Source organism: Telopea speciosissima, chromosome 6 (assembly GCF_018873765.1).
Source record: "Telopea speciosissima isolate NSW1024214 ecotype Mountain lineage chromosome 6, Tspe_v1, whole genome shotgun sequence".
In the NCBI taxonomy this organism is placed as follows: domain Eukaryota; kingdom Viridiplantae; phylum Streptophyta; class Magnoliopsida; order Proteales; family Proteaceae; genus Telopea; species Telopea speciosissima.
Window position 1 is genome coordinate 56272056 of NC_057921.1, and position 21979 is coordinate 56294034.

Consider the following 21979-nt stretch of genomic DNA (forward strand, 5'->3'; position numbering starts at 1 on the left):
GAGAGTGTGGGAGAGGGTCATACACACTGGCAGTGTGTACAGCCTTTTCCCTATAATATGACTTTGAAAATCTCTTAGCTTATACAGAAAGGATCATTACCCGGTGCTGGTGGGAGGGGTGAGTTTGGAGCCGGTCCTAACCCTTGGCATTTTTGCACATAGTGGCCACCCTCAATACTCGAAGCTGGGCATTTGCCTTGGCAGCCCAAACCTTTTGCCATTGCTCTAAGCAATGGCCCCTAGAAAAGGGTCAAGAAACCACCTCAAACACAAGTGGAAGCCTTTCCACCTATGTCACCTATTTTTTGCCACATGGCAGTGATTCTTTGGTCATATTGACCATTGAATAGGTGGTGGGTTCCCTGGATAGACCACATGTCCAATTTGGTGGCTATGTCAATAAGACACTTTCATGTATTGGTTGTTTTCCCTTACTTTTTCAGCAATCCTAGTAGTCAAGCAAAGTTGATTGTTTCTAGCAATTTTAAATGCTTTATTCTGACACATGGTAATGCCAGATTAGACTAAAAATCAACACATGGTTGGCTGATGATGTGGACATCTTGTCTACAAAATTTTGAGTGCCAATGAAACCCCGTAGAGGTGCATCTTGCTCCTTAGTTTTTCTTTTCTAGGTAAAATAAGGCAAAGTTTACTGGGCTACTCTTATGTTGGCAAGCAAGCAGGAGATTGGGGTGTTTTTTAGTCCTTTTGGCAGTTGGCTCGCAAGATAAGTTTTATGTTTTCTCACAGATTCAAAGTTTGTGTTTGAATCCTTGATGGTATGATTTGCAATATGTCTTTAAACTCTAATACAATATATGTTGCTCGTGAAACTTGGATATGATACTTACTGCGAAGTGGGCAAACATTGTTGCAGGGAAAATAGAGCAGTCTACTATTGCAGAGTGCCGAGAAGCTTACACAATTTGGATAAAAACTGTATCCTCTTTCCCCTAATGTGATGCATCTGACTTTGTTTGGGATATTAAGTTTATACATTAAGTTCTTCTATTGAATCTGTTCCAGGCACATGAAAGGGTAAAGCAGAAAAACGTTGCAAAATTAGAAGGTAAGAAAAATGCATTGTGCTAAAATAAGTTATGGTACTGATCATTTTTTTTGGTGCAAGTTAATAATTGCCTTCTCATATTCTGTCTACTCTTTATTTTCTTTATGCAGAGTCCTGTCATGATGCTAACGCAACTCAAAATGATGCCCAATTGGAAACACATGCAAAAACTGATGCACCTTCAGAAGGATTACATGATGTGAGCAAACTTACTGAAGAGTCTAATTCTAAAGATGGTGATACACAATTTCAAGGTCTGCTGCAAGGAAGCTCAAATGGCACAACATTATTTGGAGAGTCATTGGCAACATTATGTTCATATTTGAAAAGTCAAAGCCACTTTCCTCTAGTCTTATTCGCTACGTCTGTTTTGATACTTCTTTTGATGCAGGTAAGTGCTTCCTGAAGTGAGAAATACATTCTTTTCTTTCTACAAATAAAATACATAGGTAGTAGTGTGATATTTATGATTTTGCTTGCATATATATGTTGGATATATTAGGAATTGAGGATGAGGATCATAGTCTGTTGACGAAGGATGGGAGACTATGAGTTACTTTCAGAAAGTATTTACATGGAAAACTTTTAGAGTGACAGTTTGGTAGAACTTCATATGTAGCAATGAGATTGGAGATTGCAAGGGGGATAGTTTTATAATAAGAGGGAGGAAATCAAGTGGATGAAGGTAATGACTGGCTTAGTACTGGATGGTACTTAAGTTGGGTAACAGCAAAACATGGAATAGGATAGATTATCATTGTTAACTAAGCACTTTTACGGGATTGTTAGCAATAAGAAAATGCCAAATGGAAACACTGTGCTGAAGCACAAGGAAGTACTTCTACTTGCACCAGTTACTTTGGAAATGAGTAATTGCACAAATTATAATACATAAAACTAAAGTACTCTAGAAGGATGATTAGAGGCAAGCAGTTTTGAGGAAAGTAGTAAAACAGGAGAAGAAATGGAGCATTTGAGATTCATGTCCAAGAATGCCTAGAAAACCTCTTAGGGTCGTATATTACAAGTTTTTTTTTTTGGGATGAATAAAAATTGAATTACGAAGAAAAAAGGAGGAATATACAGGCCCAAGGGCAAACAAACTAGAGCCTAGAACCAACTATAGGCAGCAAAATGGAGTGAGGAAGGCCCCAGGATACAATAATGAGCCTGTTCCTTGGGGTATCCTTTACAGCAGCGAGAGGAAGTGAGCTAATTTTAGATGAAACATCAAAGGATATGGCATTCCAAATCTTGTCAAGAGAGCGAGAGTTGGAAGTCCATCTTCTAAGGTTGCGTTCCATCCAAATGTGGGAGATGGCAGCACAAAAGGCTAGCTTGCCAACTGAATCGCAAATCGAATTCCTTCCAAATGTCATATCAATCCAAACCCACTCCCGGTGAAGGAGGAGGGGACTTCTTCTATCTGGCCAGCAAGATCGAAGGACTCGAGCCCAAATGGAAGTAGCAAAAGGGAAGAGAAAAACAAGTGATCTGTGTCTTCTTGCCCATTCCAGCAGAGGCAGCAGCGGAGGGAGACCTCAATGAGGCGGTGGATGAGGAAGGCCTGAGTTGGTAGGCAGTTGGAGAGAGCACGCCAAGAGGTGAGATTGTGGCGAGGAATATGCTCTTTGAACCAGACAACTTTGTGCCAAGGACAGTGGGTCCCTCTGTGCCTAACCATATCCCAAGCGGAGTGAGGGATGAATCTGCCGGAGGGGGAAGGGAGCTAAAGAATAGTGTCACCTCTGCCTCGATGACCAGGAGGGATGGAGGGAGGGAGCTCCAAACATTCACAAGGGGAGGGGGAAAAATGGGGGGGGGGGACCAGGAGCCTCTGCTGATGATGGAAGCTGCCAAGGAGGATTTGCCCAGCCCAGAGGAGTAAATATAACGGGAGCTCACAATTGAAGAGAAAACACTGGAGGGGTACTATTTGTCCAACCAAAGAGGTAGAAAGGCCATCATCAATCCCGCAAGAGATGGCATTAATGGATGTGTCTCACTTGCAAAATTCTGCGCCAAACCCAGGAGGAATCAGCCGCGGGGTAATTATCCAGATGGTGTCCCTACGAGGAGGCCAGACATAAACCCAAGAAGACCAAATACTGCCTTTGTTGGTGAGGAGTTTCCAAATAATCTTAGAGAATAAGCAATATTGACATCTTTAATCCTTCTTAGACCAAGGCCCCCTTCAGATTTAGGGAGGCATCGGGAAGACCAACTCTTGGGGTGAAGAAATCTGGATGAATCCACTCCTTTCCCAAGGAAGGCTCACATGATAGACTCTGCTGCCTTAATGGTGTGGGGAGGCCAAAAACACCACTCCGGTATATGTAACAAGATTGAAGAACTGATCTGATGAGCTCAAGCCGGCCTGCATAGGAGAGAAGCCAAGCTTTCCAGAGTTGCAACCTATTGCGAAGGAGATCTAAAATGGGAGAGCAATGGTGAGCTGTAAGCCTAGCGGGGATAAGGGAAAGGCCAAGGTATCAGACATGAAAGGTGACAATGGAGAAACCGGTAAGGGAGGAGAGGAGGGCTTTGGTGGTGTCAAGGACTCCAGCAAAGAAGATGCGAGACTTGAGGAGGTTAATGTGGAGGCCAGAGAGGTTTTGAAAAAGGAGAAGGGAGGACATGATGGACTCGATGGAGAGAGAGTCAGCCTTAGAGAAGATCATGAGGTCATCAGCAAAAGCAAGGTGGGTCAGGTTGGTGGGCTTACATTTGGGGATGGGAGAAATGAGGTGAAGGTTAGTTTTGGATTGAAGGCTACAGGAGAGCACCTCAAGGGATAAGCAAAAGAGGAAGGGGGAGAGAGGGCAACCTTGGTGGATGCCAACAGAAGAAGATAAATAACCAGCCGGGCTGCCATTCACAAGAACCGAGAAGCGGGGAGAAGAGATACAGGAATGAATCCAATTGACAAAGATGGGGGGGGAAAGACATTTTGAGAAGGACATGGGATATGAAGTCCCAACAGATGGAGTCGAAGGCTTTGTGGATGTCAATTTTCATGAGGGTAGAGGGAGAGTGGGATTTGCGATCAAAGCCTCGGACAATGTTCTGACAAAGGATGATGTTGTCTGAAATGCTACGACTAGGGATGAAGGCTGGTTGGTTTGCACTAACCAGGGAATCAATGACAAGTTGGAGACGGTTAGCTAGGATTTTTGCAATGAATTTGTACAGGAGATTACAAAGGGAGATGAGCCTGAAGTCGGCCATTGGAGGAGGCCCCCGATTTCTTGGGGATGAGATAGAGGAAGGTGTGGTTAATGGAATGGACCTGCTTAGGGTTGAAGAAGAAGTTTCTGATGGCATGAATGAGGTCAACACTGATGATGTCCCAACAGGAGGGGAAGAATCCTTGGAATATGTAATCCAGAATACCGTGGGGGTATTCTAGTCTTTTTGGGGTAGTTTTATTCTTCTTATGTTATTAAGTGTAAGTGGGCTATGTGGGTTTTAGCCCACATCGCTTAGTTTAGTCTCTTTGTAATTTCCCCTCTATTATAAATAAAAGGGCTTACCTATCAATGAATACAACATTCTAAGTTATTATTTTCTCTCATTCTCTCTTTCTAACCCACGATTCTGCCAACATGGTATCAGAGCTGGTCTGATCTAAGTTAGAAAAAAAGGAAGAAAACCCTAATCCATCTCTTCAATCGACTTCTCCCTTCTTCACCCTTTCTCGGCTTCTCCTTCTCCTGTTTTTTTTCTTCTCAACCTTGTAAAGGGGCAACACTAATGAGGTAAATACAGCATACCAATGATTTAGTTGCTGCCCCCCTCCCTTTCTACCTTTTTTTATTAAAAAATTCTATCTACTTTTTTATAGTAAAATACTGCTGGAATCATCTTTGCGATTTGGGGTTTTGCAGAATTTTTTGGAGATCGACTTCCTATTACTATTGAAGGCTGACCTTCCACCATTGGAGCTCCCTATGCACCCTTCTCCGGCCCCTTTCTACCCTATTCCATTATCCTCATTCCCTATTTCCTTTTTCTCCAAGCTTTAATTAATTCCAGCCACCATACCCTAATCGATCTCAACTTGTCAGGGTTTTTCAAAACCCTGACTCCAATCGATTTTGGTGTTTTCTTTTTCAGATGCAACTGATCTTTTGGGGGTGATTCCCTATTACTACAACCCCTACTCGACCTAAGTTTGGACCCTTTCTGATGGCTGGATTTTGCTTCCTTGACCTGCTAATTTGGTTACCTGCCAAAAACCCTAACTTTCAGGTTTCCACTTCAAGGACCAATCAACCTCAATATTGCACCTATCCAAGTTTTTTGAAGACCCCTACCCCAATTGATCTCTTCTTTTCAGGGTTTTCCAAAACCCTGATAAAAATCGATTTGGGCTAGGGATGTTTGCTGCTGTTCGAGTGCTTTGGAGGTGGTTCTAACATTAAAAGAGAACTCTCCTTCATCAGTTCAAGGCTTGAAGAAGGTCCTTTATGCTGGTGTAGTGTTGTAATGCTGCCTTGCTCTACTTCTGCGATTTTTAGCCTTGGTCAGCATCTATTACATGTCTACATCAGCAATTACAACCCCCTTTCCCTAAATCGATCTCAATTTCAGGGTTTTCTAAAACCCTGACAACAATCGATTTTAGGGTTAGGGTTTTCCTATTAAGCTCATATTTTGAGAGTCTTATACATATCAGAGGAGTATTCAACCCATATTTTAGCACCATTCATCAGTTATTTTTGGAAAAATTTCAGGTTCATTCTTATGGCTCGAATTTTCTAATTATCGACCTATTTTCCTTGTTCTTATGTGGTTGGCTGCTTCTACTACCTATTGGATCTACTGAGTGAGTGAGTGATTATCTTATATTTGCTGGTTCTATTGAGCTTTACTACCTACCTTACTGGTTCTATTGATTGGCTTTTGTAAGCATGACTGGTTGACATGTAACTGCTGCCTTTATATGGACTACTGCTGCCCTATTATTGAGACTGAGTATCCTACTATTGGAGATCAAATTCCTTTCATTATTGAAGATTCGAATCTAATACCCTGGAGATCAGCTTATTTGGGATTACAACAGTGTGTTCCAAGGTTATTGGTTGTAACTACGAACCAATTCAGTTATGTGAAGCTTTTTTGGTTCATATTCGGCTTACTTTGAGAGCTTGATCCTAGCCTTATTCACTAATTCAGATCTGATCCAAGTTTTTTGTTGAAGCTTCTTACATCCATTGCTGTCCAGATATCTTTGTCAATTCTATTTAGCATGTGGGAGTTTATAGTTTGGAATTTTGCACACTGGTTCTTCTTTGTGTGAAGATCGATCAAGTTTTTGAAGAATGGTGCCTTCTCCTTCTAGAAATCAGACCTGTTTTTTTATAATTCAGATCTGATCATTGGAGATTGGTGTTTTGGAATTAGTTTGATCGATTGAAAAAGGTTGAAGATTACTGTGTTGCATTGTTTTTGTCCATGGTTCAGTATCCCATTGCTCTTTTCACGTCACCACCTCCCAAAACATACCTTTGGCATATACCCATAACCCCTTTGGAAGTTATTGGTATTCTCTAATTTGTCATTTCTTCCTTTTCCATTACCCTTAGCACCTCTTGGAAAATTCTGGAATATTATGTTTTTGCCCTATCTCTTACATCATCTCTGTTATGTCCACATGTACTACACGTGAGGGGGGGGATTATGTACAGTACACCTGCAGACATTGTAGAAGCAGAACTTGCAGTAACACTTGGTGCAAAACATAGAAGATCAGAGTTTTCACCATTGCCAATGGGTATCTACTTTGTTATTGGGTTGAGTTTGCCTTAAGGGGGAGATTGAAGTATTAAAGTGTTGAAGATGTTTGGTTATTGCCTGCCTATATGAGGTTCTACAGTTGGGTTGATTTTTTCCGCTACTTGCTGCCCTAGTTGCTTATCTTCAAGATTATTAGTCAGAGATTCATCACTGGATAGTCGTTAAAGATTGGTGAAAGTTTGCTGCTCAAGTCTGCCCAGGTTTTGAAGACCTATTTTTTTCAAGTTCTTGAAAGTTTATTTAGGAGTTGCATTCATCTGTCAAGCTGGATTCTGCTACAACTTCGTTTTTTCCCTTTTTTTGTTCAAGTTGGGCATCAGTACCTTGTATGCGCCAACTTGAGGGGGAGTGTTAGCATTATTAGGAGTTATTTTTTCTTTAGTTCAAGTTGGGCCTTCTTTCTTTGCTTATTTGTATAATCCAGCTTGAGGGGGAGTATTGGAATATGTAATCCAGAATACCGTGGGGGTATTCTGGTCTTTTTGGGGTAGTTTTATTCTTCTTATGTTATTAAGTGTAAGTGGGCTATGTGGGTTTTAGTCCCACATTGCCTAGTTTAGCCTCTTTGTAATTTCCCCTCTATTATAAATAGAGGGGCTTACCTATCAATGAATACAACATTCTAAGTTATTATTTTCTCTCATTCTCTCTTCCTAACCCATTATTCTGCCAACAGAATCCCATGTTGAACCCATTAGGGTCCGGAGCTTTGTTAGATTTGTGGGACCGGACAGAAGAGAGGATTTAGAATCAGAGGGGATGGAGTGAAGGGAGCTAAGGAGGTGGTCGGGAATGAATTTGTTAATGAGGTCATCCGGAATGGGGGAATAGGAGGGAGTGGGGGGGGCAAAAGATGCGAGTGAAATAAGACACTGCTTCGGATTTGATGGCATCCACAGATGAGAGAACAAAACCATCGGAGGAGGTGAGGTAGAGGATGGATTTGGAGTTGGAACGGGCTTTGAGAGAACGGTGAAAGAAGGTGGTGTTAGAGTCGCCAAGATCAAGCCATTTAATACGGGATTTTTGCTTGAGGAAGCTCTCTTCTTGGGAGAGCAGGGTGGAGAGCTCTGAGGCAGCTAACTTTTCATCATCTGCAAGAGAGGGGTTGAAAGGATCTGATTGAAGACGGGATTGGATGGAGGAGAGGTTGTTACGGCAGGTGGCGACACGAGAGGAGCTGTTGCCAAAGGAAGAGAGGTTATAGGATTTGAGGGTAGTTTTGACATTTTTAAGCTTGTTTGAGAAGGCAAGGAGGGGGGAGGAGAAGGATTGGACTGGAATGTCCCAAGCAGCTTTGACAACGGGAAGAAATTCCTGGCAGGAGGACCACATATTGAAGTACTTAAAAGGCTTGGGACTGAAGGATAAGTAAGGGAGGACAAAAAGGGAGATGGAACAGTGGTCAGATAAGCTAGGGAGGTTAAAGAAGGCATGGGAGGAAGGAAGGGAGGAAAGCTAGGGTTCGTTGACAAGGACTTTGTCAAGTTTACAAGTGACTGTGTTGAGGCCGGAACATCTATTGTGCCAGGAAAGATCGACACCCAACCATCTGAGGTCGTTAAGCCCAGAGTCCTCAAGACAGGAGTTGAAAGCTTCGAACAGCTTGTTGGTCTAGAGGGGACCCACCTATTTTTTCATGGTTGTAACCGACAACATTAAAATCACCTCCCATGCCCCAAGGAGAGGAGCCAACAGAAAAGGAACGGGCGCGAATATCTTCTCAAAGGGGGAGCCGATCGAGATGGCGATTTAAGGCGTAGACCATTCTGAAGAAAAAAGGGTGGTTGTCAAGATGGTCAGAAATGTTGAGGTGAATGAATTGAGAGGAACAAGAGGAAACCGAAATATGAAACTTTGAGGGGTCCCAAAGGATCCAAATGCGACCATTTCGGGAATGGGAATAGTTGGAGAGAAAGGACCAGGAAGGAGCAATGGAGGAGATGATGCGGGATGAGTTGACTCAAGAACCTTGGTCTCAAAGAGGCAGCAAAGGGGGGACTTGGAAGTCTTAAGCCGGGAACGAATATCAGATTGTTTGGCCGGGGCATTAAGGTCACGGACATTCCATATGGTCCAAGGGAACATGAGGAGGGAGAAGGGGGGCAACCAAACCATGGAGGAGGTCAAGCGAGAGGCAGGAGGAGTGCTCCTGGGACGGATATGATATTCTTTTAGAGGGGGGAAGCAGACCAGGGGAGAGGATGAGAGGAGATGGTCAGAAGATGAGAGAGGAGAAACCGTGGTGATAATGGGATGAAGAGATACCGGGACTGGTTCAGGGGTTTGAAAGAGAATCCGGGACTGTTCAGGTTGAGAAAGGGTGGGGTTTAGCTGGGTCAAAGCTAAAGGGTTTAAAGAGGTGGGTGGTTGGGTTGGGTTTAAAGAGTTGGTGGGAGGAGGGGGTTGGGTCGGGTCAAGGTTAAGGAAAGAAGGGGTAAAGTCGTGAGAGAGAGGAGGAGCATGGTGGGGATTCATAGGGTCAGGGGTAGAAGGGGAATAAGGGTTTACGATGGGTTGGGGTTTAGATAAAATCACAGATTGCGACTTCAGAGGCGCATGAGCGTTGGAAATGCGGCGGCAAAGGGGACTGGCAGAGAGGGGGGGTGAGGTCAGGGGTGTGAGAATGAAAGGCGAGGGAAGCAGAGCTGTTCAGAAGACGACCAAGAGGCGGCAACCTGGAGATTTGCAGATCGTCTGAAGAAGCTGGCTGGACAGGTTGAGTCACCCTAGGCTCAGGATCAGCGTCAGGATCGATGCCTTGGAGCACTGCAAATCTGTTGTGACCAGGGGATGAAGCTCTACAGACCGGAGGGTCAGAGGATACCTCGCCAGAGAGCAGCGGATCAGTGGACTGCTTGATGGAGGTTTGGAGACTTCACCTAGAGCGGTGGTTCCTGTGTTTTCTCTGACCACGAGAGGTTTCAATGTGGTTTGACACCTCCGGCAGCTCTTTGACAATGGCAGCACCAAATGCATCTTTAGCAGCACCATCTACATCCACTGAAGCACGAGAGACACCATTGCCTGAACCAGCACCGCTAGCAACACCAGCAACATTGACAGTCGGGTCCATCTTCTCTGAACAGCCAGGAGGCTTGTCTGTGGCAGGTAGGCAAAGCTTTGAAGAATGACCGAAAATCTTGCACGAGGAACAATAGGGAGGTAGCCATTCGCAGAGTACCCTCTGTGTGAAGGAATGCCCATCTTCTTCCAGAATGGTGACGAAGTTAGGCGGGGGAGACTCTGTAGTAATTTCAACACAAATCCTGCCAAAGGAGAGACAGTCCATGCGCTTGGTGCGATCGTCGAAGTAGAGGGGTTTCCCAATAATTGAACCCACAATGCTAAGGCCAGAGGGACACAGTAGTGGAGCGGAAGACCAGGAAGAGTAACCCAAACGGGAATACTTTGAAGGTCGATTTTGCAAAGAGAAGAGTGATGGTCCCATTGGCGCAAGTAGATGGATTTCTTACCAATCTGCCAGGGGCCACCCTCTAGGGCGTGGAGTTTATCGGCTTCATCAAAGAAATGAAAGACAAAGATCCCATTTGACAGAAGGTAGGTGTAAACAGCTCCAGCAGCTTTCCATTGTTTCTGGAGAGAGGACAACCACATGAAAGGGAGGACGGTTGCCAAGGAAGTGGCCAACCTGGCAGCAATGCCATTTAGAAATTTCTTCGTTGACGAAGCCCTTGGGGCAGAAGCTTACCTTGGAGTCGTCGATAATAGAGAGAGGGACGAAGTGAAGAGGATGTCTATCAAGGGGAGGGCAGGGGAAGGTTGAAGAGGGATTTCCACGGTTTTGAACCAGGGGAGGTGGGGGTGGGTTGCAGTGAGCCTGGGTTGGGAGAAGAGGGAGGAGATGGAGCAGGGCTACCGAACTGGAGGTGAAGGATGCCAGTGGCAAGGCCGCTGGAGGAGCAGGGGGCATTGGAGTTAAGGGCTACCGGAAGTCATGGGAAGCAAAAAGGTAGTTCAGGAGAGGATCCTTGACCAGCCCGAGTAGACCAAGGCCTCTCACCTGTGGCCTAGGCTACTGCATCTCACGAATATTACAAGTTAGTACCCTAGAAGGATGATTAGAGCCAAAGAGTTTTGAGAAAAGTGGTAAAACAGGAGAATAAGTGGAGTATTTGATATTCATGGCCGAGAGTATCCAGAAGAGCTCTTGGTTGTATTAGCTCAAAGAGCCCTATTCCGATCCTGTATATCTCCTAGATAAATACATCATTATAAGCAGGACTGTAATGGTCGAAGCTCACCCAGATCTCATCATTTTATTCCATTGGTTATTCTAACTTCCAGATATGAAATTGAACAGTTTTAACTTTAGAGGGAGTTATATCATGTATGTTGGGCCGTGAATAATGATGTGAAATGGGGTATTATCAGTTCTTTAGATCATTATTCTCGTCTTTGTTTCTATTTATCTATTAAATCCATTGCTGGTTCTATTAGCAACATACTGTACAATGTCATTGTGGTCTTGTAATAACCCACTTTCACCCATTAGATGGGTTCCAACCTTGCTGCATGTGCGATACAAAATAATGCTGCTTGAACATAAAAGAGCTTCTTCCACACCTATGATGTTCCTCTATAATTTATCTTGCCCTTTTTTTTTAGGCTTGTATTCATTATAGTCTAGAGCTTGCTTCAAAAATTGTAGTGCGTCAACTTTTGCAAATAAAGTCATCATCAATCTAGTCCTTTCTACTTATGGTTCTATTTGGCTCATTATTAACTTAAATTTTCTTTCCTTTTTTATTACAGCTGAGCATAGTTGTACTACTAACTAGAGCCCCACAAGTCCATGTCATCTCTCAAGTGGACTATATGAATGGCGTCACTAGTGGCATAGAAAATAAAGCAGCAGATGTAGCATGGTTGGAAAAGCGGGTTCACCACTTAAAGGATGAGATGCTCATGGTCGAGGCTCGACTAGAGAGGATGCGCCATGAACATGAACTGTTAAAAGCACAGCTACTGGCCCTTGAGCCTCAGACAAGATAAACATAGCACCCACCCCAATCCTAACGTATGTATGATTGTATATCTTTGAATCTTTTGCTTATAAATCCATGATCAAATTCTTCTTACTGTATGGCATAGCATTTCCTGTTATTCGAAAGAAAAATAATCAGTTCTGATTGATTACTACCTAGAGAAGAGAGGGGGAGGGGAGGGAGGAGAACGGAAATGAGGGGGATACACATCATGAAAAGAGCAAATGGCTCTCACTAATAAGCTATTTTCATAATAATACTCTTAAGGCTCCTTTATAATCAATAGTTTATGAACATTTAATCACATACATCTACTAATTTCGAGGTCCTTGATTTGTGCATGTTCCGTGTATCTCATTTCAAATTATATTCTATGGGTAATCTTCAGTACCACTATGGGGAGTGAGGTGGATCGTTTCACACTTGACTTTTTTTTAATTTATGTTCAATATTTTTAGGGTAGATGTACGTATTTCAGACTTGTACCAAATCCTTACAAGGGCTCCCCTCTCTCTGTCTCTCTCCCTTGCCACCATTACAGAATGGCTCTCACCCACTCCCCTGATTTCTCCCCCACTCAGGTAAATGAGAGAACATTTTTTGCTATGCGTCTCTAAAGTAGTCTCATGAATCCAAATGAGTTAACTGTCAGTTAGGATTTGGAGCAGCCTTATAAGGTACACTGTACCCCCTCAGCTGTGACTGTCGGCTTCCTCTCTCCCCTTCCCCCCCCCCCCCCAGCCCAATCCATTCTCTGCATCTCCCTCCCCTTCCCCTCATGATCTGGCTCAGCTTTGGCAATCCCAGAAAACTTGTATGTAAGAATTTAATTTTGAATTTTATCAATCAATGGGAGCTCTGCCATGCAGAAAGATTGGTGATCTCCAAGTCTTCACCGATCATTGCTTCCACTTCTCATCCCATCCATGGGTTAGCTGTTGGAAGCCAAGTCTCCGAGTTCAGAATTGGAAATGGTCTTTTGCTCAATTTATCATTGCCGAAGAGGACTTGTAAACAGAATATATGTCAACTTCTGTCATGTATTCAGATGGGACAATGTTGAAAAGCAATTCCATTTGCGGCTTCTTTTCTCTTTGATTTGGGTTCAGAAAAAAGATGGTTCTGAATTCTGATATGTTGGTAGATTAGTGGACTTATAGGTATTGGTTGAGCAATGAGAACGGATTCTTAAAACTCTCAATTTCTTCAGTTGACCAACTCAAAACCTTCTATGAGTATCCCACGAGTCAGTTGTCAAACTGGAATAGGATCTTGCTATGTTGTAGGGCTTGTCCTTGGATCTGCATTGCCGGGTATAGATGGCTCTGTTCAGCACATCACATTGGTTTCAATCTTTTAGCCATTCAGAAGATGGGAGGAGGGACTGAACAATTGCTAGACAGGCGAAGCTATCCCCAACCGGACTGCTGAGAGTAACAGCCCAAGAGAGAGAGAGAGAGAGTTCTCCCTACAAGATTCTATCTTAGGTGAATTTACAAAATGTACCTCTCCACTTCAATTCATCAATACAATTTAAGAGGGTAGTTAACAAATATAGTGAACTGAACTACTTCACTGTTCATAGTGACGCATACCATATTTTGTACATGTATATGTGCTATATGCAGCAACTGTTCACCATCCTGTGTGGGTGGATTCCTCCCCTTCCCCCCCCCCTTAAAAAAAAAAAAAAAGGCATGGTCCTCAAAGAAAGTAACATATACCTTGTGAGAAGAGGGATCATAATGTTTTTATTAAAATAATATTGGCACTTCTTTCCAGTAATTCTGTAGCTTTTTTATTTTATTTTAAAATACCATATTATGAGATTGTAAGCGAACATTTATCATTAATTATTGAGTAATAAAAACACTCATACCCTTATGGTGTATTAAGGTAGAAAAACAAAATGCTTTCAGAAGAAAATACGTAAATATAATGGATTCCATGTAATAGTTTATAGGGGCGCTGTTCTTTGTGCCGTAGCGCAGGCTGCGCCCAGGCACATGGGGGTGGGCGCAATGATCACCCTGCCCCTCTGCACAGGCTGTTCATGTGCTTGGGCGCAATCTGTGCTGCAGTACAGAAAACATTCTCCCTAGTTTATAATAGGTTTGTCATTTACGATGAATACCTTGATTATACCCATCTTTAGACACGATTAAAAGTAAATATAAAATACTTTTTAACATATTGATATTAACTGTAATAGAAAAGGTTCATTGTTGCTCTCTTCTCAACTCAAGGAACCCTAGATCATTTTTTCATGCACAATGCTACCTTCTTCACAAGCTTGTTCTTGATCGGATTTTGTCCAACTCTGGCTCGAGGATGCAAGTCTTGACGGAGAGGGCGACACCAAATCCTTTAGGCTCGTACACAATCAAGACAAACACCATGTCAAGACAGAACTTTTAGAGAATGGAGGATTGAACTTTGAAGGCGGTTAGAAAATTTGATTCAATCTTTATCGGGAGTGAAAACTCAGTAGTGGAAGGAGAAGATAACGGAAATATCATGGGATGTGAATCTTGCAATTTTAGAGAGTAGCAAGGAACTTCATTGATACTATAATCCTGTTAGGTTGTTTATGGCTTTATTTTTATCAAGGATTGCTATTCCTATTTAATCAGAAGAATTAGAGCTTTCGTATATTCTTCCTCGGAATATTAGGAAAGACTATGGGGCTACAAGACATGTAGCAGGGGAGCATTGCGTGGGTTGAGAGGGGAGACGCCACCAAGAGTGCTTAACGTAATGTATAACCAGGACCTTTCAATACGGCTGGCCAATTGGGGCAGAATTGAGGATTTATGTTAGAATTAGGGTTAGGTTTACGGTAATGGGGTTGGATTTTATTTGGTAAAGCTAAGCAGGTTTTTAGAAGATTAGGGTTTTGGGAAATAGGAAAATAGGTGAAACTAGGGTTTTGGATAGGAATTTGGGAACAGTCTTTGGATCGAATTTTCTAGGTGTCAGGGAGAATATTCAGCCAATGGTAAACTAGAGGCTAGAGATGGATCTGTAAATTATTGGGTTTTGGGATTAATGGGGGTTTAGTTTAGAGGATTAGAAGAAGACGGATGAATGTTGTAACAGTAAACTAAGTATAAGAAATAACTAAGGCTGAAATAAAGTAAGTATGGAAATAAACTAAGGCTCCAAATACTAGACCCTAATTTTAGGACTTCTTTTTCTTGCGGATGCTTGGATCTACATCATAACACCACCAAGATTGCATCATTCCTAGACTACAGGGGTGCAACAATTGACGTTGATTTGTAGGTTATTGATGCAGCGGAGCAACAACAAATGGTTGAGAATTTTTCTGCCCCATCCAATGATAAATATTCCATCCTTCATTCCCAAACTGATAATGTTGGGATGCTCATTCCAAACTATAATTTGCAAAACTCATGTTACAAAATCAATAATTTGTAGTTTTGCATTGGTTCTCTCCAATGTCCCAATATTTGTGCTTCATAGTGTCAACATCCATCTATAAAATTCCATGATATATAAATGGTAAGACCATGGTATTTATAGGAAAATTTCATACTAATGAAGTGACTGTGGATTAGGTTGATGAATGACTATTCTATGTTGAAAAATAAATGGCTGGCCAATTGCACTCTCATGTATAGTGAATGTCTAGAAAGGTCCAATGAAAATAATGTTGTTTAAGAATGAGAGATATACACGGCAGTCAAATCCGATTGGCCAAAATTTTGAATTGATTCTATTTGGGGCTATGCTGGATCACAAGGTCATGTATTAATATTGGGTCTATATGACTGGGTTTTGGGCTATTGGGCCAAACTAACTCTCTCAAATTCCTATCTTCCCCTAGGGAGGGAGAATGGTTCCTGTTCGGGGCTTGGTTGAAGTTGTGTGGACTGTCTTTAGCCCCCTCCTGCCGGCTGCCCATCTAGTAGTGCCAGCCTTCGTTAGGTCCATGTGACCTCCGAATTTTTATCCTCTCCTGTTACAGCACGGTGTAGTAACACATCGTGCGGCAGCTGCAAAGGTCATGTGCACCATGTGGGGCCCGCTGTGCCACATGGCCTCTGCAGCGCCGCACGATGCGTTACAGCACCGTGCTGTAACAGGAGAGGATAACAATTCTGTGACCTCCACCATGTGTTCGACACTTTTCCTCACTCATATAACGCACTAGAAAACAAAAACAAAAATCATACCCCCTCGCCTGCAGCTACCTCACTATTTAACCCCAGTACCCCGACCCTCTTACCAACCCCCTGCCATTGTAGCTCACCCACCCCCACACGAATTGAGCTCCTCTTCAAGGACCCCAGCGCCCAGAGGGTGCCCAAGGGACATCCAGCCGTTGGGCTGTGTAGCACACATCCCGATGGTTGACTAGGTGCACCTGGATGTGTGCGGCACAGCCCAATCCTTGGATGCTCCCGAGCACTCCCCGGGCATTGGGCTCCTTGGAGAGGAACCAGATTAACCCCCCCCTCACACACACACACCATCACAGCTCATCCTCTCCTGTCTTTCCCTGGTTGCTTGACCCAAGCACCCAAACAAAGGAGCGTGCAAAATTATCACCTCAACCCCCATGAAATCAAAATTCTCATCCATGTTGATGTCCTTGTGCACGTTCTCATTGGTTTTGCGCTGATATAGAGGTCAAGCAACCAGAAAGCGATCTCTTGGACCCCACCCCACCACCCAACCACATGGAGCCAAGAGTGTATGCGTATATTATTTCCATTAATTATATCCAACGAAGAAGACCAACAAGCAGGGATGTAAACGGATCGGATTCAGCTCAGATAGTGCTATATCCGTATCCACATCCGATTAGTTTTCGGACGGATTCGGATAGTGTTAAACGGATACGGACACGGATACAAATTGAATATTTTATCCGTTTACATGTAAATATAGCTTTTCAGATAGCTATAGCCTATCCATATCCGTATTCGCATCTATATCCATTTAGCTTTCAAACGGATTCAAATAGTACTAAATAGATAAGGACACGGATACGGAAACGAATTTCGACTACTCATTTACATCCCTACCAACAAGGTTAACACACATTCTATCAAACAAAAAAACAAGGGTAACACACAAATAAGAGATTTTTAGAATATCTTGACATTCTCTCCCTCTTCCTATCTTTCAACATGGACTTGCATTCTACCTTTCCTTTTTGCTATTCCCTAGGGAGCATCAAAAGGAAAAGGAAAACTTTATTCTGCTTTTCCAATTTCTTGAGTCGACAGATTTGTAATGAAATGGAAACAGCCCCCATAGTGGACCAAAATAAAGTTAGTGTTGAATCATTGAAGTCAGGAGATGGGTATCTTTGAAATGTCTCTTTTTATAATTCCAACATTCACACAAAAGCTTAGGTTGGCTCCTAATTTCAAAAAAGCTTTGTAACAGGAGAGATCCACCAGAAATTACTTGGGAAATTAAAAAGAATAATCACAAAAGTTGGGATGACTAGAGAGATTGAATAGATTAATTACTCTAGTCAAAAAGAGCATGATTTCAAAACTCGGAATCGAACCGGGTGAATGGATCAACTCGAATTGGAATTGGATCAGCTGAACCCATTTCCCGCAGCCTTCTTTTGGTTCGTTTATGACTGCTCTTCAGAATTTAGATTTCTTTTTTCTTTTTGTAGTTAGTAAATTAATAGAAAGTCAAATAAACTAACCACTATTAGTAAGATTTACAACTATTTTGAATAAAAAATCCCAAAAAATCATAGATTTAGGGAAATAATTGCTTCTTCTTTCCAATTCCAAATAAATTCAGATTGTAATCGATAGAGATAATCCTGTGTCCGATTTCGGGTTTTTAAACCTTGCTATTAAATTAATCAAATGTTTATATTGACACTTGACACTCAGTATGAGAAAGAATCAATGATGGGTTGTCATTTTCTTGTGTTCGGATTTAGAGTGAGCCGGTGAGGGCTAAGGTAAGGGTGAGACGGAAAATTATCTCCTGTCCGATCTAGTTCCCTAGTGCCTGTAATAAGAGGGGGGTGGATCCCATCCGGGTAGAGTGTTCAAATAGGGGTGGAATGATCATTATGCCCTCCCTTTTAGGGGCACTGGACTTAGTAAGGAATTACAAGGAATAATAATCCAGGATGAGATAAGGAAAGTTCCCTCTCATCCGATGAACTTTTTGATAAAAAAAAAAACAAAGGGAAGGTAGAAAATTCCCTTTTAAATGGATCAAACCAATAAAAAGTTGATTATAAAAGCTGTTTCAAATCAATCAAAATCAAAATGGTGGCCTGCCAACTTATTCTCAATCCTTATATTGTAGTGGTAGGTCCCAATCCTTGTATTGTAGTGGTAGATTTGGGACCTGGCATGAAGTTAATCTCAATCTTCAGGTAATAAAACTGGTTTCACTGATGGCATGATGTTGTTCACTTTGATAGGTGAGTCTCATGGTTTCAAAATGTGCCATGTCAAATAAGGGAGGTCAACATAGTATATATACACATTTTATGACACATCTCAAAGCGATGTAGGATTTTTCATAATTCTACATACCCTCTCTTCAAATTGTTCAACGATTGAGATTTAATTTGGCAAAATCAATGGCTAAATTCAATCAACGTGCTATGAAGTTGTTCTCACGCACGCATCACAACATTTAGGCAATAATATATCCGCATTTTGTTTAGAAAAAAAACGGTGTATAATTTATATCAACCCAAATTCTTGGTGAGATCTCATTTGATATATCTATCATCCATAAAAAGGATTTCAATAACAGATAAGATATTTAATTAGTTTATATCAATCCTTGATTTTATTTTATTTTTGGTTTAGAGGAAATTTTATTTCAAAAAACGGCAAGAAGAGCACAAGGTATCCTAATTACAAAGATCAAGGAGCCAAGGAATGGAATTTGGCCAAACTACCTTACTTGTCAAAGATAGGGCCTTCCCGGTTAGAGAATCTACGACTAAGTTCGCATCCCTAGAATGACCAGTTTCAGCTATCTCAATTTTAATGTGAATCCCAAATTGCATTGGATGACATGGTATCTCTTATTTTATTTAATGAACTTTTATTCTATGAGACCCTATCAATTATTATTATTACTATTTTTTTGGAAAGAGAATGCTACCTAGGTGCATGCATAGCATTGTCCTTGTGCCCATGCACATGTGCGCACAAAATGACTATCGTGCCCCCCACGAAAAGGCAAAATTTCTTGGGGAGCACGGCGGTCATTCTATGCACCTCCTGTGTCTGGGCACAGGGCCAGCACACTGCATGCACCCAAGTAACATTTTTTCTCCCTTTTCTTTTTAAGGGTAAAAAGGTCAATTGGAGGTTGCTCTACTTGACACACACTATGCTGCCAAAGACAATTCTAAAAAAGAAAAATGAAAATGTGCATGCAGATTGGTTTCTAACCCCCCATTCAATTATATACATAGAAGTTGATTTGACACTCATTTAATAAAGAGCTAGTCTAGTATAAGTGCAAGGAGAATTCTTTTATAAGGGAAAATATTCTCTGGGTGAGGCCACGCCCAAACATAGAAGGGGACGAAATGATCGCCTTGCCCCCGGAGATGCTAGCGTGCACACTCTCATTGACTGTCTTGTGCACATGGCGTCTGTGCTCCCCCACAAAGAATTCTCCTCCTTTTAATTGAAGGAAAAAATGTTGTCCGACTCTGTGGCACCCCCGCCCATACACTGGAGCGTGAAATGACCGCCCATCCCCTATGGAATGAAAAATCCCACCCCAATTGGATGCCCCGTGTGTGCTCTTATTGGCCCTTGCATTGGTGCAAGCTCCATGCAACCTGGCAGCAATCCCCCTCCCTTCTTTTAATTAACTTTTCAAGGAAAAAAATCGTTGCCATTTCAGGAGAAAAAAAAAAATACCATGCTATATAGTGTACACTAACGCCTCTCTGTGTCTCTCTTATTTTCTCTTATGAAATAATACATTTGCCTCTTATTATGGAGGAGAGAGATAGATACAGGAAGACATTAACATATGCTACACAGTCGGACATGGAAATTAGTCCCTAACTTTTTCTTAATTTTTTGTCTTTCAAAGTAAAAGCAACTCCTAGGGGGTGTCAAACGGTCAGTTCGGCCTGGTTTTCGGTCAAGCTGAATCGGTTTCAATCTCGAAACAAGTGAGACCAAAACCAAACTATTAAGAAAGTTCGATTTTGGTCCAATGTGGTTTTGATTTATTTCAGTTTTTCAATACCGGGTTAGTACCGGTGTAGATCAGTTTGTTTTTTGGGTTTGAACCACAATGAAACCATATATTCATAACTTGTAGTGATGAAAAATTCAATAAAAACACTTTAATTTACCTTCCCCAAGTAAAAAACTATGAATAAGAAAATTGATTTGATGTGTTCATGTTGTAATCAGAACAAGAGGAATAAATTGTAAGATGAAGATAATTATTATTGAAATCAATGGATAAATAAGTTTGTAATGAAATCATTGTTACAAATCATATCATTATATTTTTACCATTAATTGCAAGGGGAACATAAGTAATATTGAAATCACAAAATGAATCCAACTAATACAGTGACCAACGAGATCAATAGAAACACATTTATAAATCAATTTCCATATTTTTAATCTCATGTTCGTTGATTTGTAACAATTCCCCTAAGAATCAGAAATTTCTCACTAATATTGAAATCAATGGATAATTTACCTATTCATAACCTTATACTCAATGATTTTTTTCTCGGTTTCATTTGGTTTGGATATCAGTTGGTTCGATTCAGTCCGGTTTTCAACCGGTCCCATCATACCCCAGTCTAATAATCAATCCGATAAAGATTAATTGGGTTCAACCCGGGTTTTTTCGGTAAGTTTTGATTGGTCTTATTGGTTCGGACTAGGTTTTGACATCCTTAGGAATTTCAAACTATCTCAACTGAAAAAACAAATAAAATAGGACTCTCATGGCCACGTGCTATAGGGTCATTGGCTCAAGCCATGCCACAAACAAAAACAAATGACTTGGTTCATTCTGGTACCCTTCCTCCATAAACGCTTAATTTTTAATGAAGAAATAATGTGGTTGAGGTTAATTCCGGTATTTGCAGAAGCCAAAAGGAGATGATGCTTTATTAAAGCTTTGGAAATTTTAAAAGAAGAAGACCAGGCTGAGGAATTCGGGCTTGTTCGGGACTTTGGTGACGGATCATATTGGTGCCGAATCGTTATCCTCTGCTGTCCACTGCCCGGACAGCAGAGTGTTGTCCCCTCACATGGGCGTGAAATGATGATTTAACCATCCTGTCTAAATACATTGCCTGAAGAGTGGCTAAATCATCATTTTGCACCCATGTGAGGGGACAACACTCTGCTGTCCGGGCAGTGGACAGTTGAGGGTAAAAATTATGTGCCCGCTTGATAACTTTACTATTGTTTCTGTTCTGGTTATGTGCTGAGAAACAGTAGAACAATTTTTTTCTTTTCTGCACTGAGAAACCGTTTTTGACCCGCTTGGCAAACCTGTACTAGAAAACGTTTTTCTTTCTTCACTTTTTCCTCTTATTCTTTTCTTGGTTATGGGTCTTGTCTGCAATTGCAACCTGCTTTTAAATATTTTTTCAATGGATCGTACTTTCTATGTGTGTTTGCTTGGTGAGTTGCTAACTTGGCCGACTTGTATTTCTTCCCTTCTCCTCTTGGTACGATTCCCTTCCTCCTTTCAATTTTTTCCTTACCCATGCATCCCTGTTTTATTCTGTTCAGTCCCAACTTGATCTGGTTCCACAAGAGAGAGAGATCTTTCTCAATTATTCATCTTTCCATCCCAAACTCTTGGGTTTGAATCGATTCTCTTGTGTGACCCTAGCCTTTGTTTCTTACACCCTAAATCCAACCCTGCTGTCATATATCAAACTGAAATCAAATCTGATCTCTATTCTACCACCAGGTATGATTTCAGTGGCTTGGCTTTATTTCTAGCTTGATCTTTTGGGTGAATAAGTACTCTGTACTTAAGAGGGTAGTCCAATCGGATACCTATCCTAAAATTTCCTTTCGATTGGGCTTTCAGTGAGGGAGGTCTTCTCGTTTCTAGT

The 21979-nt window shown here is 41.7% G+C and overlaps 1 protein-coding gene across 2 annotated transcripts in view; it reads left to right on the forward strand.

Annotated features, from left to right (window-relative positions):
- Window positions 1-11973, forward strand: part of LOC122665193 (protein VASCULAR ASSOCIATED DEATH 1, chloroplastic-like) — a 32976-nt gene extending 21003 nt beyond the window's left edge. For both annotated transcript variants that reach the window (XM_043861279.1, XM_043861277.1), the window contains 4 exons: window positions 881-942; window positions 1030-1072; window positions 1183-1463; window positions 11648-11973. In XM_043861279.1, the coding sequence (XP_043717214.1) occupies window positions 881-942; window positions 1030-1072; window positions 1183-1463; window positions 11648-11887 (626 nt within the window). In that variant the 3' untranslated portion in view covers window positions 11888-11973. The remainder of the gene's footprint in view (window positions 1-880; window positions 943-1029; window positions 1073-1182; window positions 1464-11647) is intronic.
- Window positions 11974-21979: the final 10006 nt, after the last annotated feature.